The sequence below is a fragment of the Clupea harengus genome, chromosome 12 (assembly GCF_900700415.2).
Source record: "Clupea harengus chromosome 12, Ch_v2.0.2, whole genome shotgun sequence".
NCBI lineage: Eukaryota > Metazoa > Chordata > Actinopteri > Clupeiformes > Clupeidae > Clupea > Clupea harengus.
The window spans coordinates 21,884,808-21,909,663 of record NC_045163.1 but is presented as its reverse complement, the minus strand read 5'-3'; the positions used below and the strand labels follow the sequence as shown (position 1 = coordinate 21,909,663).

General features: G+C 42.5%; 3 protein-coding genes across 4 annotated transcripts; all 3 read left to right on the top strand.

Moving 5' to 3' along the window:
• The first annotated feature begins 431 nt into the window (after positions 1-431).
• On the top strand, positions 432-11,043 carry ythdc1 (YTH domain containing 1). 2 transcript variants are annotated; one of them, XM_031577591.2, is made up of 16 exons: positions 432-708; positions 1,648-1,749; positions 2,092-2,390; positions 2,594-2,981; positions 4,352-4,405; positions 4,574-4,668; positions 4,786-4,894; positions 5,030-5,147; positions 5,262-5,346; positions 5,539-5,711; positions 8,146-8,225; positions 8,655-8,691; positions 8,817-8,856; positions 9,099-9,164; positions 9,279-9,437; positions 10,109-11,043. In XM_031577591.2, the coding sequence occupies exons 1-16, from the start codon at positions 681-683 to the stop codon at positions 10,328-10,330; spliced, it is 2,055 nt and encodes a 684-aa protein (XP_031433451.1). In that variant the 5' UTR covers positions 432-680; the 3' UTR covers positions 10,331-11,043. The 2 variants fall into 2 exon arrangements, with proteins under 2 accessions (XP_031433451.1, XP_012685651.1); XM_012830197.3 differs by having other exon boundaries at positions 433-708; positions 2,591-2,981.
• Positions 11,044-16,322: 5,279 nt separating this feature from the next.
• On the top strand, positions 16,323-20,540 carry dnajc25 (DnaJ (Hsp40) homolog, subfamily C, member 25). Its single transcript, XM_012830074.3, has 4 exons — positions 16,323-16,682; positions 16,941-17,093; positions 17,685-18,155; positions 18,736-20,540. Exons 1-4 carry the CDS (start codon positions 16,374-16,376, stop codon positions 18,856-18,858), a joined length of 1,056 nt encoding a protein of 351 aa, XP_012685528.1. The 5' UTR covers positions 16,323-16,373; the 3' UTR covers positions 18,859-20,540.
• A 473-nt stretch (positions 20,541-21,013) lies between these two features.
• Positions 21,014-23,331, top strand: gng10 (guanine nucleotide binding protein (G protein), gamma 10). The gene is made up of 3 exons (XM_012830075.3): positions 21,014-21,295; positions 21,891-22,023; positions 23,058-23,331. Exons 1-2 carry the CDS (start codon positions 21,215-21,217, stop codon positions 22,014-22,016), a joined length of 207 nt encoding a protein of 68 aa, XP_012685529.1. The 5' UTR covers positions 21,014-21,214; the 3' UTR covers positions 22,017-22,023; positions 23,058-23,331.
• Positions 23,332-24,856: the final 1,525 nt, after the last annotated feature.

The window sequence follows — 24,856 nt, the reverse complement described above, 5'->3', positions numbered from 1 at the left end:
CCTGTCCTGTTATAAATGTCAATACTTGTAGACCTATATGTAGCATTTACTCTACGTTTAATATTGTATTTAAACACATTTTACATCCTTATACAATCCTACATTTTATATAGACATGCATTTTTTTTTCCAAACATTGTAAATAAATGGCAATGCGAGTACAGACACTACGTCCACAAACTATAGTTCTTTACATTTTTACTGAAACTTTTAGCCAGAAACATAATCAGTCATGATGACACGATTTTCTTCGAACAGAAAATATCTTATTTCACGTAATTCTTGCTCATTCTCTCACTTTCTGCGGCGGTAATATACGCACTGCTATGCGGTACGTCTAGTTTTCGCCCTTCGGTAGACAGCAGAAACCTGTAAACAACGGTCTGTGAAAGAAATGTGAAAATGCACTACGTCACTCCGTTCCGAACCAATAGTATTTCAGAATTGCTGCACGCTGTGGCCTGGTTGTCTGCAGGCTACACACTCAGCTTGTGGCTACGCACCTTCGGCCACCAAACCCACGACTATACAATATATCAAATGTAGTGTTAAATACAGAAGGAAAATTTATTTTCTTTTTTCTTTTGTTGTTTTGAACAAAAACAAGAAAAGGGCTGCTCTGAATAAGAGTCAGAACGCGTCCTCGCAAACTCTGCGCCAAGAAGAGAACTGGGCGAAAAATGGCGGTCGACAGGCGAGACGAAAAAGGTATCTAGCTAGCTTGCAATGCTAGCAACTTAGCCATTTGCCTGTACGGTTGTTACGCAATCTTTCGTTGTCTGGCTTTAGTAAGACCGTATAATTGTATGTAGAGGGTGGTAAATAAGTATATTGGTAGTTTATGTAAATATAGTCGATGAATCTGGGTCCATTTGCAAGTAAAAACAACAACAACGTTCTGGCTAGCCAGCTATCTAACTGTCCACAAATTAGCCAGGTCTCTGGCTATGTGAATGGCCTGCCACCTAGCTAGTTTGGCAATAGTGCCAGCCTAGCTAGCCGACGGATTATGATGGCTAGCTAGTTAAGATAACGGTCTTCACTTACTTAGCAAAGTGTGGCGCGGTCGTTATAATTGTTAAACACCTAGCTAGCGAGGTACCCAGCACAGTTGTTTGGAAACTTATCCTTTAAAAATGCCTCTGTAAACGGTTTAACAGGTTGTAATTTCAGGCCTGGCTACGTAACTAGCTGAGCTATGAATGGGGCAAGCTAAATAGCTCGCTGGGTTATTGTGCTTCCTCTTTGTTGGTTTTTATCGCATAGCCGTCCTTCGTTAGCTTTTCATTCCTGGCTAACTGTTAAGGCGTCTTACGCTTGTCCAACATTAACATATTAGTCAATTCAACGTGTGTTCACTAGGAGCTAACAATTAGTATTAATGGCTCAAGTAAACGAAAAGCAATCCAAATTTGGGCTACGCAGTTAGCGGCAGATAGCCAACACAATCAGAAAATGATATAGTTAAATTCTCAAAGCTGGCCAGCATATGTAAACAGAGACTCGCCAACCACCCATGACTTGAAAGTCTTTGTTTGCGCACTAAATGATGTGGGGTGTAAATCCATCGGAATGCCCTACATTTTTCTGTGACAGTGTGCACATCGGCTTGTGCACGTAACACGTATTTCGTTAATCGAATTTCAGATGGAGAACTTAATGTGCTGGAGGATATTCTCACCGAGGCACCTGACCAAGACGACGAACTGTATAATCCAGAGAGTGAACACGATATCGGCGACAAAAAAGGTAATGTTAGGACATTCATTCGTCACTGATTTGTAGAGAGTGATGACTTGTAATCTTGAATCGGAGAATGTCACTGATAAATGGACGTGGGTGCAGCAAAGTCCTTACAGGTTGGGATGGTGCCATTTTTGAGGAGGGACATAATGTATTTATTTATTATATAGTATTCCTTTAATATTTTTTTCACGCCTGAGTTTTCCAGCTGTTCGCTCCCGCAATTCCTTTAAATACTCTGCTTTATCAGAAGACCCACTCTCTTTTGTGGTAAATTATTAGTCGAGATAAAAATATATTCGTTTTTTGCTTAAAACACTCAATGAAATGGTTTTTTATCCACTGAAGGATCCAAAAGGAAGAATACCAGAGGGGATGGACAGGATTCTAAGCGGTTGAGGTCCTCAGGGCACTCAACCAGGCAGCTCATGAAAAGGGGAGCGCCATCCAGTGGGGCTAATGGGAAGAAACTGGCAAACCCCAGGGGAAGACACGTTCCTGAGGACTTCTACGATGACCGGAAGAACCACGCAGTAAGAGGTGGCGCCTCCAGAGGAGACCCCCCGAAAGGACACAGTGACAAACCCCTCACCCGCAGCAGAGACTCACAGAGGAGGATCAAGCCCCTCATGCCTGAGTTGTCAGAGGTAAGGGTCAGGGGTGAATACAGGCATCTAGTCTCCCTGGGAGTTCGCCTGATTTGTTGCATTCTGACACTCACTTGCATTGACTAATGTTGGCATTAATGGTCCTGGAGAGTGCCTTGAACAACAGCCTGAGCCTGAGGCATGTAACACATATATAAAGCTTGTGGTATGGAAACTAAATAGCCTTGTTTTGCCTTTAGAAGCTACGGCGCACTAGTGACGAGAGCACGGGCCAGGCTAGCCGCTCTTCCAAGGATGACGCCCAGTCAGAGCAGTACGCCTCCGACCACGAGACTGGCAGCTCAGCTCCCTCCTCCGAGGGCCAGCACTCAGACTTGGAGGAAGAGGAGGTGATGGAAGAAGAGGAGGAAGAGGAAGGGGAAAAGGGTGGTGATGAGGAAGAGGATGATGAAGAAGAGGTGGGAGAGGAGGAAGAGGAGGAAGAATATGAGCTGGAGGACGGCGACCAGCGGGAGGAGGCAGAGCAGAACGACTACGACACACGGAGCGAGGCCAGCGACTCCCGGTCTGACTCCGTCTCCTTCTCAGACGGCGAGTCTGTGCGCTCTGGATCGGGCTCTGAGGCCTCAGGTAAAAGATCCCACAAAGAAAAAATGAAAACGAAGGCTGAGCTAATAGTTCAAGAGGGAGGAAAAGGCTTGAGCGTCCCATTATACAGATTGACATCAATCTTTAAATCATAACCACTGTAAATTGTAAGCATAGTTTGATAGTCTAGAGTAAACTTTTTTCTTAAGTGCCTTACCTGTCGATTGCAGTAGTGTGATCATGGTCAATGTGAAGCCGGTCGTTGGAGGTTTATCCTTGCGTTAGTCTGAATTGGTTGAGTTCAAGGCTAACGGAGGTAAAGGCAGCTGTAGATCTCTCAGGTGTAGTGGACGTGTACTCAAGCAGTCTTTTGTACAGAGTTTAAGCACTAATGCGCTAAAGCTCTAACGTAAGGGACATGTCTTCCCGTTCACTGTTCAGATGAGGAAAGAAAGCTGAAGAAGCACGCTAGAGGGATATCTCCAATCGTTTTTGATAGAAGTGGAAGCTCAGCTTCAGAATCATATGCAGGTATATAAAATACTCCCCTGCCCCCCTCTACAGCCATTTTTATCTGAGATTAGGTGATGGTCATTGATTTAATCAATTTGATACTATCAACAGCTATAAGGTGCTGTAGACTAACCTGCTTTTGCCCTCTCTGATGGTTTTGTCGAGGCAATTATCTCAACCAGTGGATAATTCCGGCTTCATAAGAGCCTTCAGCTGGTCCATGGTTCTGTAAATGGATCCATAATTGCAGTGATGCTGTGACCTTATACATGTAGTCAGCAGCTCATGATCAGTAGCAACCGCTGAGGGAATAATCAAAGACATGGTTTTGTCCAGGTCGCCCTCATAGGTCGCCCTCATAAACGTGCATCAGTGGCAAAGCAGGTCAGGTCACTGTGCTGATTCCCTGCCCAGGCAGCATGTGAAACCTGCGGTTGGCAGCCACACAGAGACCATCTCCAGAGAGCACCTGACTGCTGAACTGGACCTGAGCCACTTCCGGGCCAGATCATCCCCCTGTGTCAGCTGCTGTCTGGCATCTCTGTGCTGATCAGCATTTCAGACTCTCCACTGACAGTGTGGACCAGAGGGGAGGGGCAACCACTCAGTGGCTCAGCCACAAGCCTCCCTCTGAGGCCCAAAGGCCACGTGGCGTCAAGTATGGGAAAGGTGGCATTCCCGTACTCTTGGGTCACCTACCATAGGACCCAGGTCTAGCCACCTTTTCAGTCAGTGATGTTCTGGAATTCTGATCTCCTCCTACGCTGATTTTGAGTTGCCTCATTGATTAAAAGGTGGCGTGGTTTGCGTACTGTCAAACCCCTTTTTTTTACTTTCTAGCCAGCTCACATGTAATATTTTGCCAATGAAATTTTAGTGTCTCTGTGTTTGATCTGTAGGTTCTGAGAAGAAGCGCGAGAAACTTCCATCTTCAGTTCGAGCTGTTCGCAAAGGTAATCTGAATAGGCTACAAACTAGCCATTAATCAGGAGTGGAGATGTGTACTAGATGAAGCTGTGATTTCGTTTTGTCCGTGTACCTTTTCGTGTACTAGATGAAGCTGTGATTTCGTTTTGTCCGTGTACCTTTTCATGACTCCACTTTCTTCTGTTTATTTTTAGATCAAACCAGCAAGCTCAAATACGTTATTCGAGATGCCAGGTTCTTCCTGATCAAAAGTAACAACCATGAGAATGTTTCTCTGGCCAAAGCGAAGGTTAGTTATCACCGCTTTCATCAATTTACACATTGAGGGTTGTGTAACTATACTACTGATTGGCTTCATCGGGTCTTTTTCATTGTGTGATTGATTGTGGCGTCTTTTGGATGCTAGGGGGTTTGGTCCACACTACCTGTCAACGAGAAGAAGCTGAATACTGCTTTCCGAGCCGCGAGGAGCGTCATCCTTGTCTTCTCCGTTCGGGAGAGTGGCAAATTTCAAGGTACAGATGCACCAGCCCCTCCCAGCTCAGAAACTCCGAATCACAGCTGTACTCCGAGGCATTTCCCTCTAGTGCACTGTTGCTGACTGCTAACGGGCAGTACTTTTCTAACCCCTACGAATGTCCGCTGTGCAGGTTTCGCCCGTCTTTGCTCCGAGTCACATCACGGAGGTTCCCCCATCCACTGGGTGCTGCCGGCTGGCATGAACGCCAAGATGCTCGGCGGAGTCTTCAAGATCGACTGGATTTGCAGGTGCAGTGCCGAAAGCAAAAGCAAAGCCACGCCTTCCCTATCTGATGCTGTAGTTTTGTTGTTGTTGTTGTTGTTGTTGTTGTTGTATATGCTGATCTGAGGGCTCTATTATAGGCGTGAGCTGCCATTCACCAAAACTGCCCACCTTTCCAACCCGTGGAATGAACACAAGCCTGTTAAGATCGGACGCGACGGACAGGTGTGTGCATCCCACTCTGTGTATCATATATTGATTGTGCTACAGTGTGCAATGTGATGAGAGGAATAATAATGAAAGAGAAACTCAAGTCCCAATGCTTTTTCCATAAATCGCTGATTGTGCTGTCACTTTATCTTTGACATGTACACTGGCAGTGATTTCACCCTTTTCTCCTTTCCTCTCCCTGTACAGGAGATCGAGCTAGACTGCGGGACCCAGCTCTGCATGCTGTTTCCTCCTGACGAGAGCATTGACTTGTATCAGGTTATTCACAAATTGCGTCACAAGAGGAGGATGCACTCGGAGTCACGCTCCCGGGGGCGACCGCCCCACCGCGAGCCAGCCGCCCCACGCGACCTGGGAAGGTTAGAAATGTTCTTTGGACCACTACTGCTCTTGTGCGTCGCCGTGACGTGATGGCGGGCCGGAGCCGGTCGAGTTTCTCGCGCTCTTCATCTTCACCCTCCTCATCCTCACGCCGTCGGCGAAGAGGCAAAAAAAAAAAAACCCTCTCTCTCTCTCTCACTCACTCCCGCCTCCACGCGTCTGCCATCCTCAGAGGGGAGGGGCGAGTCGCACGGACCCGCGGCCCCTCTCGCCCTGAGGGGCTGGCGGCGGAGGCCCCGTGGCTCTGAGCTTTAGTGCTCTCAGCTGCCAGTGGTGTTGATTCTGTTTGATTCTCATATGAGTATTTGCAGGTGTCTGAATTGTGTGTTTAGATACATGACATTGATAGCCATACAGAAACCCAGTAACTTTCACACCTGTAACCAAAGTCAGGACCATCTTTAAGATGTAAGTGTGTCTAGGTTAAGTAATTTTTCTAGATGAGTATTCTTTTTATTTTGTCTTAAATTTGTTCCCAAAGCACTTTTTCTTTCAGGAATGTCCGTGAGGGATAAACCTAAGCATAGAGGGGACTATTTTAAAGGAGCCATACTATTATAAGCAGAAGATGGCCCATCCCATTGAGGGGCAGAAAGCTTGATGTGTTATAAATGGAGAAAAATGCTTTCAAGAGGAGCATTTTGACGGGACTATTGTTAACCAAACAAAAATGTAGATGCATTTGCAACATAACACATTCAGAGTATAGCAGCAGACAAGAGATAAAAGAATGCAAAGAGGCAGGAGGAGGAGAGAGCATTCCTCTGCGATGCTGGAGAGCGCTAGGCGAGTTTGGAGAAGGGATCCAGTAGAGGGAGACGTGCAACGGTAGCTGTGTCCTTTGTGCCACTTCCTTTTGTCTTCTGTTCCACTTCCTGCCGTGCGGTGCCTGTGGACTCTGCTGATGTCAGGGACTGGTCCCTGTAGCGCACCTCAATGTATGAACTCTTTACATCACGGTGGTCAGTGGATGCCATTTAAAAAAAAAAAAAAAAAGAGATGGGGTTTTTTTTCTGAAGGTTTCCTGGAGCTGCTGTGGGTGTGATAGAAAGAGAGAGGAAAAAAGAGTCCATCTGATGGAGATCTCTTGAACTGAAAAAAAAAAAAGTCTGTTGGTCTTTTCAAACACCTTCTCTGTCCCAGTCAAGAAAAAGAGGTGTAAGGATTTTGGGTTGGTTGGCAGTTGATGTACCCATGTGGTCACCACCCCCCCCTCCACACACACAAAATGGCCCCCCTTTCACACAAAAAAAGGACTGAGGATATAATGTCGTGAGATCCCTTTCCCTCTCCTGCACCCTTTCATTAAAGTGTACACCCCCTTTCCTGACCCAGCCCCGTCGGCCCTGGTAGGTAGCCAAAGGAATGTGTTCCTGTTCCCCTGGTAAAGGACTGAGTTGAAGTAAGGTAGACCTGGTCACGTACAAGCCATTTCTTCTGTGTCTCGGTTTGACGCCCCTCAAGGACTGCAAAAGCCATGAGCACATGGGGAGGCTTTGGTGGGCAGATTACCTGGTTGTTTATTCCAATGGAGCTCGTCATGTCTGGTTGATTGCCAAAAAAAATGGACTGCACCATTTCCAATGATCCCCTCCTCTTCTGCCTTACCAGGCCATCCTTGTAAATGTGTTTGTGGCTGTAGACCGCTTAAGAATAAGATGGACTGTTTTATGAACATTTTCTATCATAAATATTTGCCAACGTTAACAGTCACAAAAAAAATCTACAAGAAAGCGGTATGTTAAAATTTTAACCAGCTTTTCTCATTTTTCTGTAGACATTGTTTTTGTTTAAGCTTTTTGGTTGGCTCTGTTGTGTTTGTCCTATGGGCATAATAACCACTGCATAGTTCTAAGATTTCAAGGGTATTGCGGCCCAGTGCCATGTAGTAAAGGTATGTGTTAAGAGTTCACAGCCTAGATCATGTTCAGGATCAGTTCACTGTCTTGTAGAACATCAATTTTGCCCATTATTTATCCTTTAAGTTGACTAAAATTTGCACATAATGCATCTGAGCCCTTTACGGTGTGAACATATTTGACATTAATTTCCCTTGAATTGGATACCAGACATAGGGTATTTGGCCTGAAATATCCACATGCTTTTTTTTATCCACCAAGAGCATACTCAAATGTTAATAGCCTCATCAAACCTTTTGGAAAAGAAGGGAAGAGGGAGAGGTCTGACTTTATTCATTACATACAGATCTGTGAAGATACTTTTGCAAAGTGGTTGCCCCAAAGAAGCTATGCCAGAACCTACAAGGGAAGATTAAAAAGTTTAGTTCTCCAATGATCACCATCTGTAGAAACTGTGTATGTGGAAGAATTGAATCTGCTGTAACATTTCTGTGATGTGAATGCAATCATGTGAGTGGAGTTTGTCTGTTAACTGTTCACCTGATTCGTGTAGGCGTCGCCCAGAAGAATTTGACATGCACAACAGGAAACGGCCAAGGATTGACTATCCCCCAGAGTTCCCTCAGAGACCAGGTTACTATCTCCATGGTTACTATGTCCATGCTTACAGCATACAGACCTCACTCTCCAGAAGAGGGGCTCCAGTGATGGTGGCTGTCATGGTGCCACTGCGTCATTGTGATGTAACAATTGTATGCTAAATGTGTTTTGAGGTATCACGCAATTTGGAAATGTTACAGGGGGTTTCACTGAAAAGTGAAATTGTTTTATTATGTTGTATTTCCATAATAACTACATTTTGTTAAACACTGGGGAGTTTATCTGATGTATCAGTCATGCATAGCAAGTGTGTAGTCAAGAAGTACTTCAATGCCATTTGAGTTTACTGGTTGGTAACCTGACTGTGGTTCTCCATTTTGGTTTGTTCTTTTGATGTTCATATTTTTTCCTTTTCTCACAACTTCTCATTGGTAAATTGTGTGAACTGCTTCTCTTTAATAGGCTTCATGCAAGATCCACGTAATCCACCTGTGGACAGGTATAAGCCTTGAATTTTGTTTCATGTATTACTTTTTCTGTAAACTGCTCCATATTTATATATATCATCTGAGCTAATGTTGCTTTTTCACCCTTTTTTTCGTTCCTTTTTTTTAATCTCTGCAGGCGTTTTTCTGGAGTCAGGCGGGATGTGTTTCTCAATGGGGTCAGTTGCTTCCTCAAACGTTCTCTCTTTTTCTGGTATTTGCAGCAGTTCCGTGTCTAGCCAAAGTTCCTCAAAATGGTTATTTGGTTGAGTTTTAAATTAAGGTTTTAACACTCTGGGTTGCATGCCGTGCCAGTCTCATCAACTCAGTCGTGGGGAAACGAACTTCTCCAGTGACAACAGCAATGTTGTAAATAAGTTCACAAGCACGCACTCATATTTGTTCTCACTCTTTTCTCCAGTCTTACAATGACTACATGAGGGAGTTCCACCACAACATTGGGCCGCCCCCTCCTTGGCAAGGAATGGTATGTAGCACTGAAACATCTGCATTTTGCATATTGGCGTAGCCATGAGGTTATTGTCTTTATTAACTGCTCCTTACATCTCGGTAACTGGCGGCATTCCTTGTTGTCTCCCAGGCACCATACCCTGGCATGGAGCAACCACCACACCACCCCTACTACCAGCACCATGCACCCCCACCCCAGGCTCACCCACCCTACTCTGGGCACCATCCCGTGCCCCACGACGCCCGCTTTCGGGAGAAAAGGGTGGTGCGCTCCTCCTTCTCCAGTCTGGTAATTACTCTCCTTCTAGTGGTCTGAAATATCCCTAGCTCTGAGGATTGTGGATGGTCAGAAGAGTTCAGTCATTTCAATAGCTGTGTACTGTTTCCATTACCGGGCCAAATGCGGGTGAACTATTGTGTGCGAAAGCCGGTTGCGTTTCCATCGTCACGTCCGGGTTTTGATCATGCCTCCTCGGGGGCCAGTGGCTTTTGGTTCGCCGAATACTCTTGGGCCAACTGGCGCTTGAGGCGGTGTCGAGGAGGAAGTTGGTGTGAGCGGAGTCAAATAAGAGAGGGTCAGGGCCAAAACAACTAGTTCGCACTGTCCTAATGGTAGAAATGCGGCTATTGTGAGGTCAAAACGGTAGGGTTAGTTTCTCTGCAAAAACAGGCAATCAGAGAATCAGTGAGGCCTGGGCACTTTGGGTGACGAGCATCAACAAAACCTGCAACAATCCCCTCACTTAAATGGTAGATCACTGGTTGGCACGTACATTTACAGAAATCATGGCTAGTTGATCAGGGTATGAAAGTTTGACCAGATTTGCTTAGAGTTTTTTTTTAATTTTTTTTTTTATATATAAAAGTAGATTACTTTTTGTAAATGACTTGACTACTTTTATTCTGTTTTCATTTGGAAATTATTTAATGACATTCCATTTAATGGGCCTTTCTCTACAGCACGACTATGACATGCGTGTGGATGACTTCTTACGGCGTACCCAGGCGGTTGTGAGCAGCAGGCGGAGTCGTCCTCGTGAGCGTGACAGGCAGCGGGAGCGAGAGAGGCCGCGGGACGCACGGCGAGACCGGGAGAGGGAGCGCGGACGGGAACGCGACCGGGAGAGGGAGCGCATGAGGGACCGGGATAGAGAGAAGGAACGAGGGAGATACCGCAGATGAAGGGGCCTAATCGAGGGCAATTCTGTTCCTCTTTTTTTTCTTTTCTTTTTTTTTTCAGTGCTAGATATTTTTTGTTGTTGTGGAAGGCGAACGGAATGCATAAATGTACTTAATCCAATCAGAAATCATTTTAAAATAATTATTTTCAGTTTAGTGTTCATGTGTATCATGCATGCATTGTATAAAACCAGACCCTTATTTTTTCAATTTTACCCTTTTTTTATTGGAGAACGGCTCATCATGTTTTTAGCGTATGAGCTCGGAGATCAGCCTATTCGTTCTGTACATTTTTTACTTGTGTATATGTACATATTTTTCTCCTCTGTCCCCTGCCTTTGCATTTCTGTATGGGTCTTGTATGAAGAAAGTTTGGTAACCCACACTTGCCACGGTGTCTTTGTGTTATACGTAATTGTACATGGTGTAAGCAGCCGAAGACATAACTACTAAAAGGAGTATTGTACTGTACCAATGGAGATGACAGTGTTGTAGCAGTTACCTCTTTTTAGCTTTTTTTTTGTGTTAAAAAGCTTTTTATGTTGGTGAGTGGAAGAAACTTCTTGTCATCTACCCACCTCCGTTGTAAGGGTCCAGTTAGTGCAGAATGACTGAAGTGCAGGCTACAGTTGCGCTGTGACGACTTCTGTGGTGAAAACAAGGTTGTATCTTTTACCGATGCTTTTTGTACAAAAAAATAAAACGAAAGGCATTTACGTTGCGTTGTATTTGCGCAAATATTATTTCCTAATCCTTGATCAATTTGAAACTAGACGTACCGCACAGCGGTGCATAATATGACTGCCTCATAAAGTGAGGGCTTGAGCAAGAATTAAGCTAAACTAGGAAATGAAAACATTGAAACATAAATGAAAAGACAGAATAAGTATTTATGTATACATATAATTTAACCCTGTAAAGACTGACACCTCCAATGTTAGGCAGAGATTAAAAAAAATTGTGTTTACCTTAATCCTACAATTTGGGAAACAGAACGAGAAAAAAAGTAAGACAATGCTTTCAGTCGATTTTGTTCTAATTCATTATTGTAGGGTGAAGAAACAAGGAATGGTTATAACTATATGTTGGATCACTGAGGAGTTCTATGAACACATGAGGATGGGCCCTAGTGGATCTGACAAGCCTAGTAACCAGCTTCTGATGTGTTTTATTCTTGTAGCCTAACCCTTTGCCTCTGATTCCTGTTGGACACAGTAATCTAGCCAAACTAGTTGTGTGGGTTTTGTTTTTTTTACATGAAATGAAATGACACTGAAGTAGGAGGGTAACACCTGTTTGTATTCACCGACTGACTGGCCAGCGCAGAGTTGTGACGAATACTGATCTAGAGTGACAGTAGTACTAATTCCTATATGACTGTTCAGACAGGTATTTGATTTAGGACCACATATGAAAGTGGCTTAAATCAGAATTGAAAAGGCCAGATTCCATGTGAAAAGCAGCTCTGAGTCACATATGAGCAAAACAGAAATCACATTTGGGGCCACTTTTGGTTGCAGTCTGAATGTAATCTTGGTGTTGCTGCTGGTGGAGAAGCCGTAAACTACCTGGTCACTATGCCTAAGTACTGCATGCAGGCCATAGAGCTGGCCAAACAGCAGGGCTCGCTGAACCCAGAAAGAGAAGCGTAACAACCTGTGCTCGAAGGGGGAGGGAGGAGGCGGGGAAGGTCATCCATGAAATCATAAAAAACAAGATTGACATCAAGGACGGCTATCAGAAGGACATCCTGTTGTGCAAACTTGTGCTGTTTCCCTACCACTTCTGCATTTACATTATGTGGTACTGTTCTTGGGTGTACCGGCTCAGCCTGAGAAAGGAGGAGTATGGCGAGCAGGAAAAGTTCTACCTCATTTGAAACACATGATTGTTAGGTGAAAATTCACCCTAGTTACCTCAGGACTCCGGAGCTGCATATAAGTATATTTATCAGACAAACAACAACAACAATTGCAATCGGGCTCACTCCCAGCACAAGGCTGAAAGTGAAGCAATGATAAACATATTGCACAAGGTTTATATAGACAGAAGTTTAGCGTTCAGCAGGGATAACCACGTGGTGGATTTCTGACGTCTGTGGCAAGGATGGAAGTTTTGCACAAGGTCGGAAGAAGCACAGTTCGACCCTTCTTATCACTTCTGGTCTAAACATGCTCTTGTACATATGCAGACTAAGTGGCACCTAATAATCTAAGTTACACACGCACACAGAAAAGCCATGTTCCTGCTTTCATAGGCACATGATTCATTCAAGGAATATATTAATACAAGGCACTTGATTAATATATTCTTAAGTCTTAACAGTGCTTGGAAATTATCTCCATCAATGATGATGTCACAGGCGCAGTTTGACAACCTGGGACGACCATCTGCGGGACACGTTCCTGGAGAGGCAGCTGTGGGTTAAGGAGAACTATGAGGTGCATTGAGGCATGTCAGTGATGTGCTTTGTGTTCAGTTTGCATAATACTCATTTAATTTGTGGCCAAACTTTTAAGTGCATTAGTTTGACAGGGTCTGGTGGCTCCCCTTGGCAAAGTCATCTTCAATGATTTTTCATCAATGTCCCAGACTGGCAAAGATATGACTTCCTGTCTCTGGAATATGTGTTCACTGCAGACAGGTGTGCGCATTGTTTATGTTGTTTGTTTATGAACAAAAGCAGGAGATGAAGATGGCACAGGAGTCCTCATAGAAGTGTTACCGCAGATGGATATGTATATAGATATTTTTTTTTTTTTTTTACATTTAGTCATTTAGCAGACGCTTTTGTCCAAAGCGACGTACAAGGGAGAGAACAGTGAAGCTAAGAGCAATAAAAAGCATGGTGTAACAATAAATACTACTTTACATGAGAATTAGAAAACAACGACCTAGAAAAAAGGAAAAAGAAGTGCAGGAATGTAACTGCTGAAGTGCAAGTTAAGCGCTAGTCAGGTGCCAGTTAGGAAAGGAGGTGCTCTCTGAAGAGTTGGGTCTTCAAAAGCTTCTTGAAGGTAGAGAGGGACGCCCCTGCTCTGGTAGTACTAGGCAGTTCGTTCCACCAACGTGGAACTACAAATGAGAATAGTCTGGATTGCCGTGCTTGCACAGACGGCAGTGCCAAACGACGCTCACTAGAGATATAAATGTGTATATACAATATACAGTGCCCTCCACAATTATTGGCACCCCTAGTGAATATGAGCAAAACAGGCTATAAAAAAATATGTCTTTGCTGTTTATCCTCTTGGTCTTTCACTCAAAATATTCACAAAAATCTTACCTTTTCATTGAAGCAAAATTATTGAAAGAAAAAAAAACTGTTGAAATTAAATAAATATTTTTCCCCATAACATGTGTGCCACAATTATTGGCACCCCTAGAAAAATCTTATAATTAAAATCTAACTGAAGTATATTTCCAGTCATGTTTTACATTTTTAAGTTCACCTGTTTGATAAGGAACTCTTAAGAGGTCAACCATGACTTCCTGTTCCACTCGCGAACAAATATGAGGTGACACAGGCCAAATTCCATTAGTCATTCATCACTATGGGAAAGACCCAAGAACACAGTGACAATGTGCGACGGAAAGTTGTGGAGCTGCACAAATCAAGAAATGGACACAAGTAAATCTCTAAAGAGTTGAAAATACCCATTTCCACTATCATGGAAATAATTAAGTAGTTTAAAGCGACAGGAGATGTTAAGAATCAGCCTGGAAGAGGACCTATCTGTAAATTGACCCCACGCACCGTGAGGAGGATGGTTCGACTGGCAAAAGAATCTCCAAGGATGACAGCTGGAGAATTGCAGAGGTAAATTGAGTCTTGGGTTCAGAAAGTCTCCAGAACTACCATCAGACGCCACCTCCATCACCACAAATTGTTTTGGAGGGTTGCCAGAAAAAAGCCTCTGCTGTCAATCAACAACAAACTAAAGCGCCTACAGTTTGCCAAATGTAAGTCAGACTTTCAATGGGACCGAGTTATATGGTCAGATGAGACCAAAATAAAGCTTTTTGGCAACAAACATCAAAGGTGGGTTTGGCGTAGACAGAAAGATAGCCATACAGAAGAGACCCCCATACCCAATGTGAAGTATGGTGGCGGATCTTTGATGTTGTGGGGCTGTTTTTCTTCCAAAGGCCCTCGACATCTTGTTAGGAGACATGGTATCATGGACTCCATCAAATACTAGCAGATATTAAATGAAAACCTAACAGCCCCCTCTAGGAAGCTTAAAATGGGCCGTGGTTGGACCTTCCAGCAGGACAATGATCCGAAGCACACCTCAAAATCAACACAAAAATTGTTCACTGACCACGGAATAAAGGTTTTGCCATGGCCATCACAGTCCCCCGACCTAAACCCCATAGAAAATCTGTCGGACGAGCTGAAGCCGAGTATACAAGCGTTGACCTAAGAATCTGAAGGATCTGGAGAGATACTGTATGTAGGAATGGTCTCAGATCCCGTGCCATGTGTTCACCAACCTCATCACACATTATAGGAGAAGACTCAGAGCTATTATCTTGGCAAAGGGAGGCTGCACAAAACATTAAATTAAGGGGTGCCAATAATTGTGGCACACATGTTTTGGGGAAAAATATTTATTTAATGTCAACAGTTTTTTTTTCTTTCAATAGTTTTACTTCAATGAAAAGGTAAGATTTGTGTGAATATTTTGAGTGAAAGACCAAGAGGATAAACAGCAAAGACATATTTTTTTATAGCCTGTTTTGCTCATATTCACTAGGGGTGCCAATAATTGTGGAGGGCACTGTATATGTATATAAACTTGGTGTTAGGTGAAAAATCACACTCAAGTTTACCTTGGACTTCAGAGCTGTGAATAAGAATATTTTTATTCAATATGCATATCGGGCTCACTCATGTCTTGGCAGACAAGTGAGAGGCACAGGCTCACTCTCATCTTGGAGGATGAGAAAAAGAGCTCGGGCTCACTCCCAGACTGCAGCAGATGAGAGAGAAACAAAGTTAAACACATCACACAAGGTTTATATAAGTTGAAGTGAGTGTTTCTCTGACGTCAAAACAATATGTCAGCAGAGATAACCACATTGTGGGTCTCATGTCCAAGGCCATCTTGCTATGATTTTTGCAACGTAATGCATCAGCAAGGCCGAAAAGAAGGGCTACTAGTTCTTCTTATCAGCCTTTGCTTACGCACACACAGAAGGTACTTTTAAGCAAACATACAGAGTTAGAAACGTCAGCACTTAAGTATCAAAGACACATAGATTAAAGTCAGAGTTTCACATTTCTCTATCACTGGTGTATGTATTACTGGGCTGTCTTTCCCATCTTTCTGTGTCATTGCGGATCATCTTTACATTTTGTGGTCAGGAACCAATAAATAAAAGGAAGCCGTTGAAAATAGGTTACTGCAGATAAGATTGCCATCTGAGATCCATTAGAAAATTAACTATCACCTCTATCAAGACCAAAACCTTGTGCCCCCTCCTCCCCCCCCCACACACACACCTACACACAAATGCACTACAGCGTAAATTATTTATATACTGCACTATGCTAATTTCATTTGAACCCTGCACATGCCCACATTATAATTAGGCCTATTCTATTTGGTAAAACATGTATCTTTTATTTTTCTTGCTATTTATTTTATCTTGCTATTTTGTGAATATGTTTATATGTTTTATGTCCGATGCACCAACCACACCAAGTTAATTTCCTGTATGTGTAAATATAATTGGCCAATACAAATTATTCTGATTCTGATCCCAATTGGCTTGCGGCAGAATTTCGCCAGACACTTACATGCCCTTATAGTCTATCAGGAGTAATGTATCTATGATTCAACATCAGCTCGTATTTTGTAGCTACGTTAATTACTCATAACGGAGTTTTTCCTATATTTTCTTTATTTGCAAACACATACACAAACCCAGGCAGAACAGATAGACTTGAGAATAAACATGAACAGAGTTTTTCCTACATCTCCCAAGACCAAACAGTCTGTATGACGTAAGATTTCAGCGACAGTGTCGGAATGCTGACATGGCGGCTTCCATAGCGGATGCGTTTCGACAAGGAACTTGGATCAAATTGATCATAGTTTTTGCGTTCCTTATTTCCTCCGCCACTGCCCTGATTCCAGGATTATATTGTGGGACAGAGAGCTGTTACGATGTTCTCGGCGTGACAAGAGAATCGGTTAAATCCGAGATAGCGCGTGCTTACAGACAGCTGGCTAGAAAATATCATCCGGATAGGTTCCGAGATGGGGACCCAGAACTCGCCGGAGAGACAAATGAAAGTGCTAAAGAGAAATTTCTTCTCGTCGCTACAGCATATGAAACCCTTAAAGTAAGCATGAAGTCTTTGAGATTCTCTATTTTAACACCACTTTACGTACAAAAATATTCAAATTACGATTTGTCATGTAACATTAGCGGTGTTATTAAATGTAACGTCAGGCTTTCGATGCGCCAACGTGGCAGTTACATTCTATAATGAATTCAAATATAGGATCAGTCGCTGTCGTGGCTGTAACGTGAATTATTCCATAGCCAGAGGTACTGTCTTCCTTCTGCTTTGTTCTGAAAATATATTTCTGTGCTGTAGGATGAAGAAACCAGGAAAGATTATAACTACATGTTGGATCACCCAGAGGAGTACTATAGTCACTACTATGCATACTACAGCAGAAGGCTGGCACCTAAAGTGGACGTGAGGATAGTAATCCTAGTAACAGTGGTTGCCATTTCTCTGTTCCAGGTAGGTGGCTATGTGACGTTTTCTTTTCTTTATAGCCTAACCCTTTGGGTTTGATTCTCTGGTTCAGAAAGACACATTTCCCCAGAACCAAGTCACAGTAACTAGTGTAATTATGCTTTTTTTAAATATAAAAAATATGAATCAAGTGCCTTGTATTAATATATTCCTTATATGAATCATGTACTTATGTAAGCAGGAACATGGCTTTTCTGTGTTTCTGCGTATGTGTAACTTAGAATATTAGGTGCCACTTAGTCTGCATATGTACAAGAGCATGTTTAGACCAGAGGTGATAAGAAGGGTCGAACTGTGCTTCCTCCGACCTTGTGCAAAACTTCCATCCTTGCCTCGGACGTCAGAAATCCACCACGTGGTTATCCCTGCTGAACGCTAAACTTCTGTTTATATCAGCCTTGTGCTGGGAGTGAGCCCGATTGCAATTGTTGTTTGTCTAATAAATATACTTGTATGCAGCTCCGGAGTCCTGAGGTAACTAGGGTGAATTTTCACCTATCAATAGTAGTCTTTACCAAGGTAACACCTGAACACGTAACCTCAGATTGAACATCCTCTCTCTCTGCATGTTTGTAGTATTACAGCTGGTGGAGTAGCTACACGGAAGCCATAAACTATCTGGCCACTATGCCAAAATACCGCATCAAGGCCACAGAGCTGGCCAATAAACAGGGGCTGCTGAACCGCACCAAGGAGAAGGGAAAGAACCGACGCTCGAAGGAGGAGATCCGGGAGGAAGAGGAGGAGATCATACGTGACATCATCAAGAACAAAATCGACATCAAGGGCGGCTATCAGAAGCCCAACATGTCGGACATCCTGCTGTGCAAACTTGTGCTGTTTCCCTACCACCTCTGCATTTACATAAAGTGGTACTGTTCTTGGTTGTACCGGTTCACCCTGAGGAGGGAGGAGTATGGCGAGGAGGAGAAGTTCTACCTCATCCGGAAACACATGAGGATGTCACAGGCGCAGTTTGACAACCTGGACGACCAGCTGCAGGACACGTTCCTGGAGAAGCAGCTGTGGGTTAAGGAGAACTATGAGGTGGGTTGAGGCATGTAGGGGTTGTGAGAATAATACTGAGCTACAGTTTATAGTTTTAATCATTTACTGAGAGAATTTTCATTTGTCGTCAAACTTATGTGGACACTGTGTACTGTAGTTTGTGTTTTGCAGTGGGTGTAGGAAAGTATTTCGGATTCAATAAGTGCTATTTTTGGGATGCCTAAACTAACCTTTTGTCACAACAGATGTATTGAGAAACACCTGTGGAACTCTGGAACTCCTCTGGCTTTTGTGATGTGCGACTAATGTTTCAACAGTCCAGTTATATCAGTTTATCAGGAAACGTCTATTGAGACGGGCCTCCCTACCTGATTAGGGTTATTTATTATGTCCACAGCACATTCAAAGGACGCTGTGGACATCGGTGATGGTTAGATCTCCGCTGATGTCATTCATAGTAGCTAGATATATAGATACAACTCTTATTTACAAGTGCATGGAACCTACAGATGACCGTATAAGCTCTTTGATGTGCAGTATTACCTCAGTGATGTTCAGTGCACTGTCTGGACGTGTGTTGGCTGCTGTCGGGTGTGTTAAATTTGACTTCTGTTGACAGGTTTATAAAGTCGAGCAAGAGGAGGAGATGAAGGTGAAGATGGCACAGGACCCCAGGTGGAAGCGCTACCGCAGATGGATGAAGAATGAAGGACCGGGTCGTCTCACTTTCACCGATGACTGATGACCCATACATACATACATGCAGACACAACACACAACAAGCCACAGACACATGTGCACACAGATATGCACATGTCAAACTTTTAAAACCGATATGCCAATAAACCGCATATAATGCATCCCAAGCGCTCTATAGACACTACTGTGTGAACCTCATACTGATTGCGTGGCCTGCCTGTGCGTGTGTTGTGATGGAAACATCTACAAATAATGTTGGGTCATATGAAGCATTAGAAAGATACGTCTGAAAGGGGGCTGTCTCGGTTTCTGGCAGTGGATGGGGTGATGCAATCTACAGCCAAAACTACATATTGGTGAAGCATTTTGCCATCAAAAAATGATTTCGTTCATTCATTCAGTTTACGATTTTTAAGTCTCTTTTTTGTTGTTGTCATGGAATTCATATTTTATAATATTATTAAAGTGGGTATGGGAAAGCATGGAATTTATGTGTCCTTTGTTAGTGCCCTATTATTTCAAAATCTTATGCCTCACCATGTTTACATATTTTTATGTTTTTATTTTTAATGTAGACAAACATGTTCAGAGGTGCATGATAATAGCCTGTATCATTTGAAGCTGCGTGTCACACATTTTATGGATGGTCTGTGTTTACATTTACATTTTTGGTGGTGTCTAAAGGGCATTTTTGGGGTAATTTAAGAAAGGAGTTAGCATGCTATAAGCATAGTTGCTCTAGCTACAAATAAAAACAAGTAACTTATGACAACAAAAAGTACTGAATGAGGAAAGCAAGAAAAATCAAGTGATCCCTGCCATTCAAGGTTTTGAATCCACTGCTGGGGTTTCTTTTTTTGGGCATTTCAGACTAGCTTTATGAATTATCCCCAAAAATGCTTAGAAAAAGCATAAGCATAAAAAATGCTTCATCTTTAGTTCTTGCATAATAGCAATAGGCACTACACAGGGCTGCTTTTTACTCACACAGACTAGCTGCTATTTATACTGTTAAGGTTAAAGTTGGACGAACTGGAAAATAAAGATGAAAATAAATGACCCCCTCTGCACTTTTAAACAAGCAGCACAAATGTTAATGTGATATGGAGCTCTGATACAGAATCAGAAAGATCTAAACAGTTTGTGAATTACAGTCTTTGACACAAGTATGTAAATGGGGGAGGGTTTTTTCCCATTTGTGTAGTGGTGATACATTTAGATGACACTGTAAAAAGTCAATCAGACCACATTTGGAGTGATGATCACTGTTCTTGACTTAACAACTCCAGAAAGCCTGGTGTGTTCTGTCACTGAGGTTGCATTAGTTTGATTGCAATTAGACTTACTTCAGTAATATTACCAAATGCCTTAATCTTATTTATACATTTACTACCTTACGTATGGTATGCTAGTATCAGTTCTAAAAAATAGACTCTAAATAGAATGTATACTTACAGGTCTGTGAACTAGTCAGTTCTGCAATAGTCTTAAATGTAGACTACATTATATCATATTTACCGAAGTTGCCGTGTAGTGGTGAACTGTCCATGAGGTTTTGTATTTTAGAGATCTTTGAGGTTCTGTGTGATGATTGCAATTGCATCTCTCTCATATCTGTCACTTCTATGGGTCTGATGGCTGTGCTGGTGAATAATCAGATGGTATTGTTTGTGATGACTGCTGTAAATGATACCGTGACTGAAAATAAAAACACATTTTATAGTTGGCTACCTCTCATTCCATTTGAATATCCTCTGAATGTCCACAGTATATAACACAGTTAGTACATAATCGGCTGTAATTGCTGAAATAAGTAGAGATAGCAAAATGTTGTTTTGTAAAAGTACAATAGTAGGCTACCACCAGGCGGCGTCATTTGATTAAAGTTATGTTCGGAATGGCAGGCGTACCATGTATTATGTATGTTAGACCCAAAATATCTAACCCAAAAGTTCTAACACCATAGCCCAGTCATTCGTTAGGGCAGTTTGTTTTTCATTTAGCTTTGACAGTCTTTTGTTCGAGTCTTAAGACCGCTTTTTACTTGCTTTTTACGCAGAAACGTAAGCACGTAAGATACATTAGGTTGTATGATAAAGGCCATGAGTAAAACCAGCGCAACACAAGTCAAGTCAAACCAAACGGGTACCACCCCTAAGGAGGTGGGGAATCCACATATTCGGATGATCGGGAATTTTTCTGCTCTAAGTGGGCAGGAGCAATTCATACTCCAACCACGTCACGTCAGGTCGAGTGATGCACGCTCACTGCTAAGAGTATTTGTCATCAAAACAGAGAAGTCAGTCTGACAGAGCCTTGTTTAAGTTGAGGGGGCATCAGAAACCATCAAGCTCACTTCCGATCCGTTGGCACTGGCGAAGAAGTAACTTCGACTGAATATGTCTTCCAATTCTAATCTGACCAACATGCGTCGGCTTGTTGAACAACTGAGACTCGAGGCCAGCGTGGAAAGAATAAAAGTAAGTTTTAACCCTTTGTATATTTTTATTTTGTGGTAGGCTTGTATATTCATGCGAAGGCTTGCACTGCATTTCAAATGTACAAATTTGAAACTACAACATTGTCTGAGTTTGTACGTGGAAGATAAGACAGATTATGTTCATGAAGGAAGAGGTTTTAGGATTTTGCTCATTATATCTCCGAACATATCTCATTTCTAGTTTCAGGATACCTACATAGACCACATGTATTTGCATGACGCCTCTCGTTTGTTTATTATGGTAATACGTTAGATGCAACAGTTAGGAACATTCTCTCAGCCTGTTCCACTGGAACCATATTCTCCCTGCAGCCTCAAAATAGTCGCGGGTAGAACATGATTACAGGGGAGAGGGCTGTGCGAGTCAAGGATACTTGTATGGTGCTGCCACTCAGGCTAACCTCAGGTGAAGCTGCCACTACAGCTGGCTTTAGTTTAAGAGATGGAGAATATGTTTTTCAAACATTCCTCCACAAAATAAGCTGATCTTAACTTGCTGTGTGAGTGTGTGTGAAAGTCAAAGGAGCCACCTTCGCACCAGCCATCTTGTAGGACTAACCACCCTGTTCCAACAGGTGTCCCAAGCCGCGGCCGAACTGCAGCAGTACTGCCTCCAGAACGCCACAAAAGATGCCCTCCTGGTTGGGGTGCCAACGGGCAGCAACCCTTTCAGGGAGCCACGTTCCTGTTCCCTCCTCTAGGCGCTCGGTGGGTGTTCCTCATTACTTGACCCTTCGTCATGCCCTTAGCAACGCACTCACAACACATCAACAGACAGCATGTAGTGACACTGTCTACCCTTCACAGCCCCAGCTATATCACTTTCACCCATTTCAGACCTGGGTTGGACCAGGCTTTTTTGACCAAGGTGTAATCTGTTTTTAGTCAGTTCAGATCAGAGTAATGTGACTGCTGTGGACTCCGGGTTTCCGAGTGAATTGTCGAGCTTTAGACAAAGGCCATTTCAAAGATGTGCAGCTATTCTGTAGTGGTCAAATCTTTCCCTTTTTTCTGCCTATATATATGTCTGTTTTTTTTTTTTAGCTATATTTCCTGCTCTCATCTGTCAACAACTTCATATGAGTTCACTGGCTTCAGCAGTTGACTACAGATTTCAGTGTATTGGCATTTGTGAGTTCAAACATCTTAACCTGGAATAACTCAACCGTTACAGTCACAGCTGTGTGCTGAAGATTATTTTTACCCCCGAAAGTTGTGTCCATATCCGGTGCTGTTTTTGGGAAGCGTGACTGGACTGCTGAAGTTTCCGTGTGCTGGCCAGGCTCACTGCATCAACAGGAAGTTGGGAAGGGAAGGAGGGGTGGGGAGGAAACACAGAGGTGGCATGTGGACTCTCTCTCCTCCAGCTCAGAGAAAGAAATGCTTGCAGACTTCATATGTTCCTTTAGCTGCCTTAAGTTAGAGAAAAATGACCTATTTACCAGGTGGTTACTGTTCGATGTGGATATTGATTGTTGAAATGCCAGTGTTGTGTGGATATAGTCCCCCAGCTGGATTTAGTTCTGTCGGCATGAAGCTGGTTTTAGTTTGGTACTCTTGGCAATACAAACTATTGCTCTCCAGAAAGTTCCATTTCCATAAGTGAATAAATTAAGCAATACTTTTACTAGCAGCTACTTTGAGACAGCTATAATCTAAAGAAACAAGTCTAACCAGCTTTCATTGTCATTTCCACATGCAAATTTTTGTTTTTGACTGTAAAATTTTGTGTCTTATTACAGGACATTTCTTGTGGAAGAATTCCGACACAAATTGACCAGTCACAACTATAGGGACCAAAGATGGGAAAATGTTTTCATTTCAAAAGAAGAAAAAATATTTATTTAAAATTTATTTTGATACATTTTTAATCCATGTCTGTGAACGAGTCATGTTGTTGATTTAGATTAATTGGTCAGCTCCCATATGTGAGAGTGTGTTGGAACATGGTTCCAGACTGAATGCTGGCTCACTGGAATAAATATCATTAAAATGCAAATTCATATGCATCACTAAGACATGTTTGACAGTTTTGTTTCAAATTTGATTGAGTTCTCTTTTCTAGAAATGTAACTATGAACTGAACTAATGATCTTTATTCATGTACTGTTCCTGTTACACAGCCTGGAAAGAGGGTAAAGATGTTGTTAATTATTGTTAAAATAACATTTCATCAAATACTTAGGGGACTAATACAATGGGCTTGATATGAACCATTTTGTGTTTCACACATATCACTAGGAACTGTATTAGATTGGACACACAATTAACTATGGGACCTATTTTAAGCGTCTTTGAGAACTTTGAAAAGCACTATATAAATGTGATGTATTATTATTATTTTTTATTTTTGGCCAAGGGCACACTTCACTGATGTGTTGGTGTATGTGCTTTCCAGGGACTCAGAAGAATGTGATGTTTTAAGTGAGTCCAGCATTTTTGTGGTTTGGCTGTTCTACCCACAGGACAGAGTATGAAGTGGTTTGACATTGGCATTATTGCATATCATCAATAACAGCATGAAAAGCTTTGTGACAGCAATGGAGAGGACTTCTGACTGGAGGGAACTGTTGGTTTGGAAGGTGCAAATGGAATAATCAACACAAAAAGTAAAAGCGTAAGTGACTCTGACTTAAAGTATAAGTGCACCCAAAAATGAATGATATGGCTGAACTGTGATGAAACACATCAATGCTTGTTTTATTATTGGTGCCATCTACTGTTTAAAATCATCCTGAATCGATGCTGACGTATCAAGGACCGTTTGGTGCATGACCACATCATGAAATGGGCGGCTCTGCCTCCCCCTGATTGTCACTTATCATTCACAGGAGTTTACACCCCTCCCTCCTCCGCCCCTTGCCCACTTTTTTTTTTAGAATTTATCCAAATTATTTAGTGGGTGAAGTTAGGCTCAGAGCTGGGGGTGAACTCACACTTCAATAAGTCAAGGACTTTTGTTCATTGTTTTTACGACAATGCAAACATGAAACAATTCATTTAACAGTTTAATACCTGAATGATATCAATATGAATACATTTTGAAAGATGTGATCACGCAACAAAATAGTAAATACTGAAACCGGTAAATGCATATAAGCAATCGAGTAATATGAAAGGAACTCACAGAGGCCCAACTTTACTTTTTAGTGATGGAGTGAATGATTAGCACATCCGCTTTTTGCTGTCCTCCAAAGGAAACCAATCAAGATAGGCCTTGTTGCTTTGGAGATAATCTTAAAGATCAGTGTGGAGGCCAGGACATGAGCGACCACACACACCATTACTATAATGATGCTTTAATTTGACCATCAAGACATGTCTCTTGCTGATAGAAGACAAATTCAGGTTTTTTTTTTTTTTTTTTAAGACGTTTTTTTGTTGTTGCAGAGGGTGGTAAAGCTAGCCCAGTCAAAACTGTGCAACATCTTGAAGGTGTTCTCCCCACAGAATACAAAGAAAATCGTGGTCTGGACACAGGCGACCATAGGGACACTTCCTGTTATCCAGAATGCTGTGTGTTTGCTAATGGACGCCCATT

Bases quoted from the DNA above. Each gene is read 5' to 3' on its own strand.
- ythdc1 (XM_012830197.3), top strand. From the start codon at position 681: ATGGCGGTCGACAGGCGAGACGAAAAAG. The intron at 2,982-4,351 runs GTAAAAGATCCC...TTTGATCTGTAG, and splicing joins ATCGGGCTCTGAGGCCTCAG to GTTCTGAGAAGAAGCGCGAG. The intron at 8,692-8,816 runs GTATAAGCCTTG...TAATCTCTGCAG, and splicing joins CGTAATCCACCTGTGGACAG to GCGTTTTTCTGGAGTCAGGC.
- dnajc25 (XM_012830074.3), top strand. From the start codon at position 16,374: ATGGCGGCTTCCATAGCGGATGCGTTTCGACAAGGAACTTGGATCAAA. The intron at 16,683-16,940 runs GTAAGCATGAAG...TCTGTGCTGTAG, and splicing joins CAGCATATGAAACCCTTAAA to GATGAAGAAACCAGGAAAGA. The intron at 17,094-17,684 runs GTAGGTGGCTAT...GCATGTTTGTAG, and splicing joins TTGCCATTTCTCTGTTCCAG to TATTACAGCTGGTGGAGTAG.
- gng10 (XM_012830075.3), top strand. From the start codon at position 21,215: ATGTCTTCCAATTCTAATCTGACCAACATGCGTCGGCTTGTTGAACAA. The intron at 21,296-21,890 runs GTAAGTTTTAAC...CTGTTCCAACAG, and splicing joins CCAGCGTGGAAAGAATAAAA to GTGTCCCAAGCCGCGGCCGA.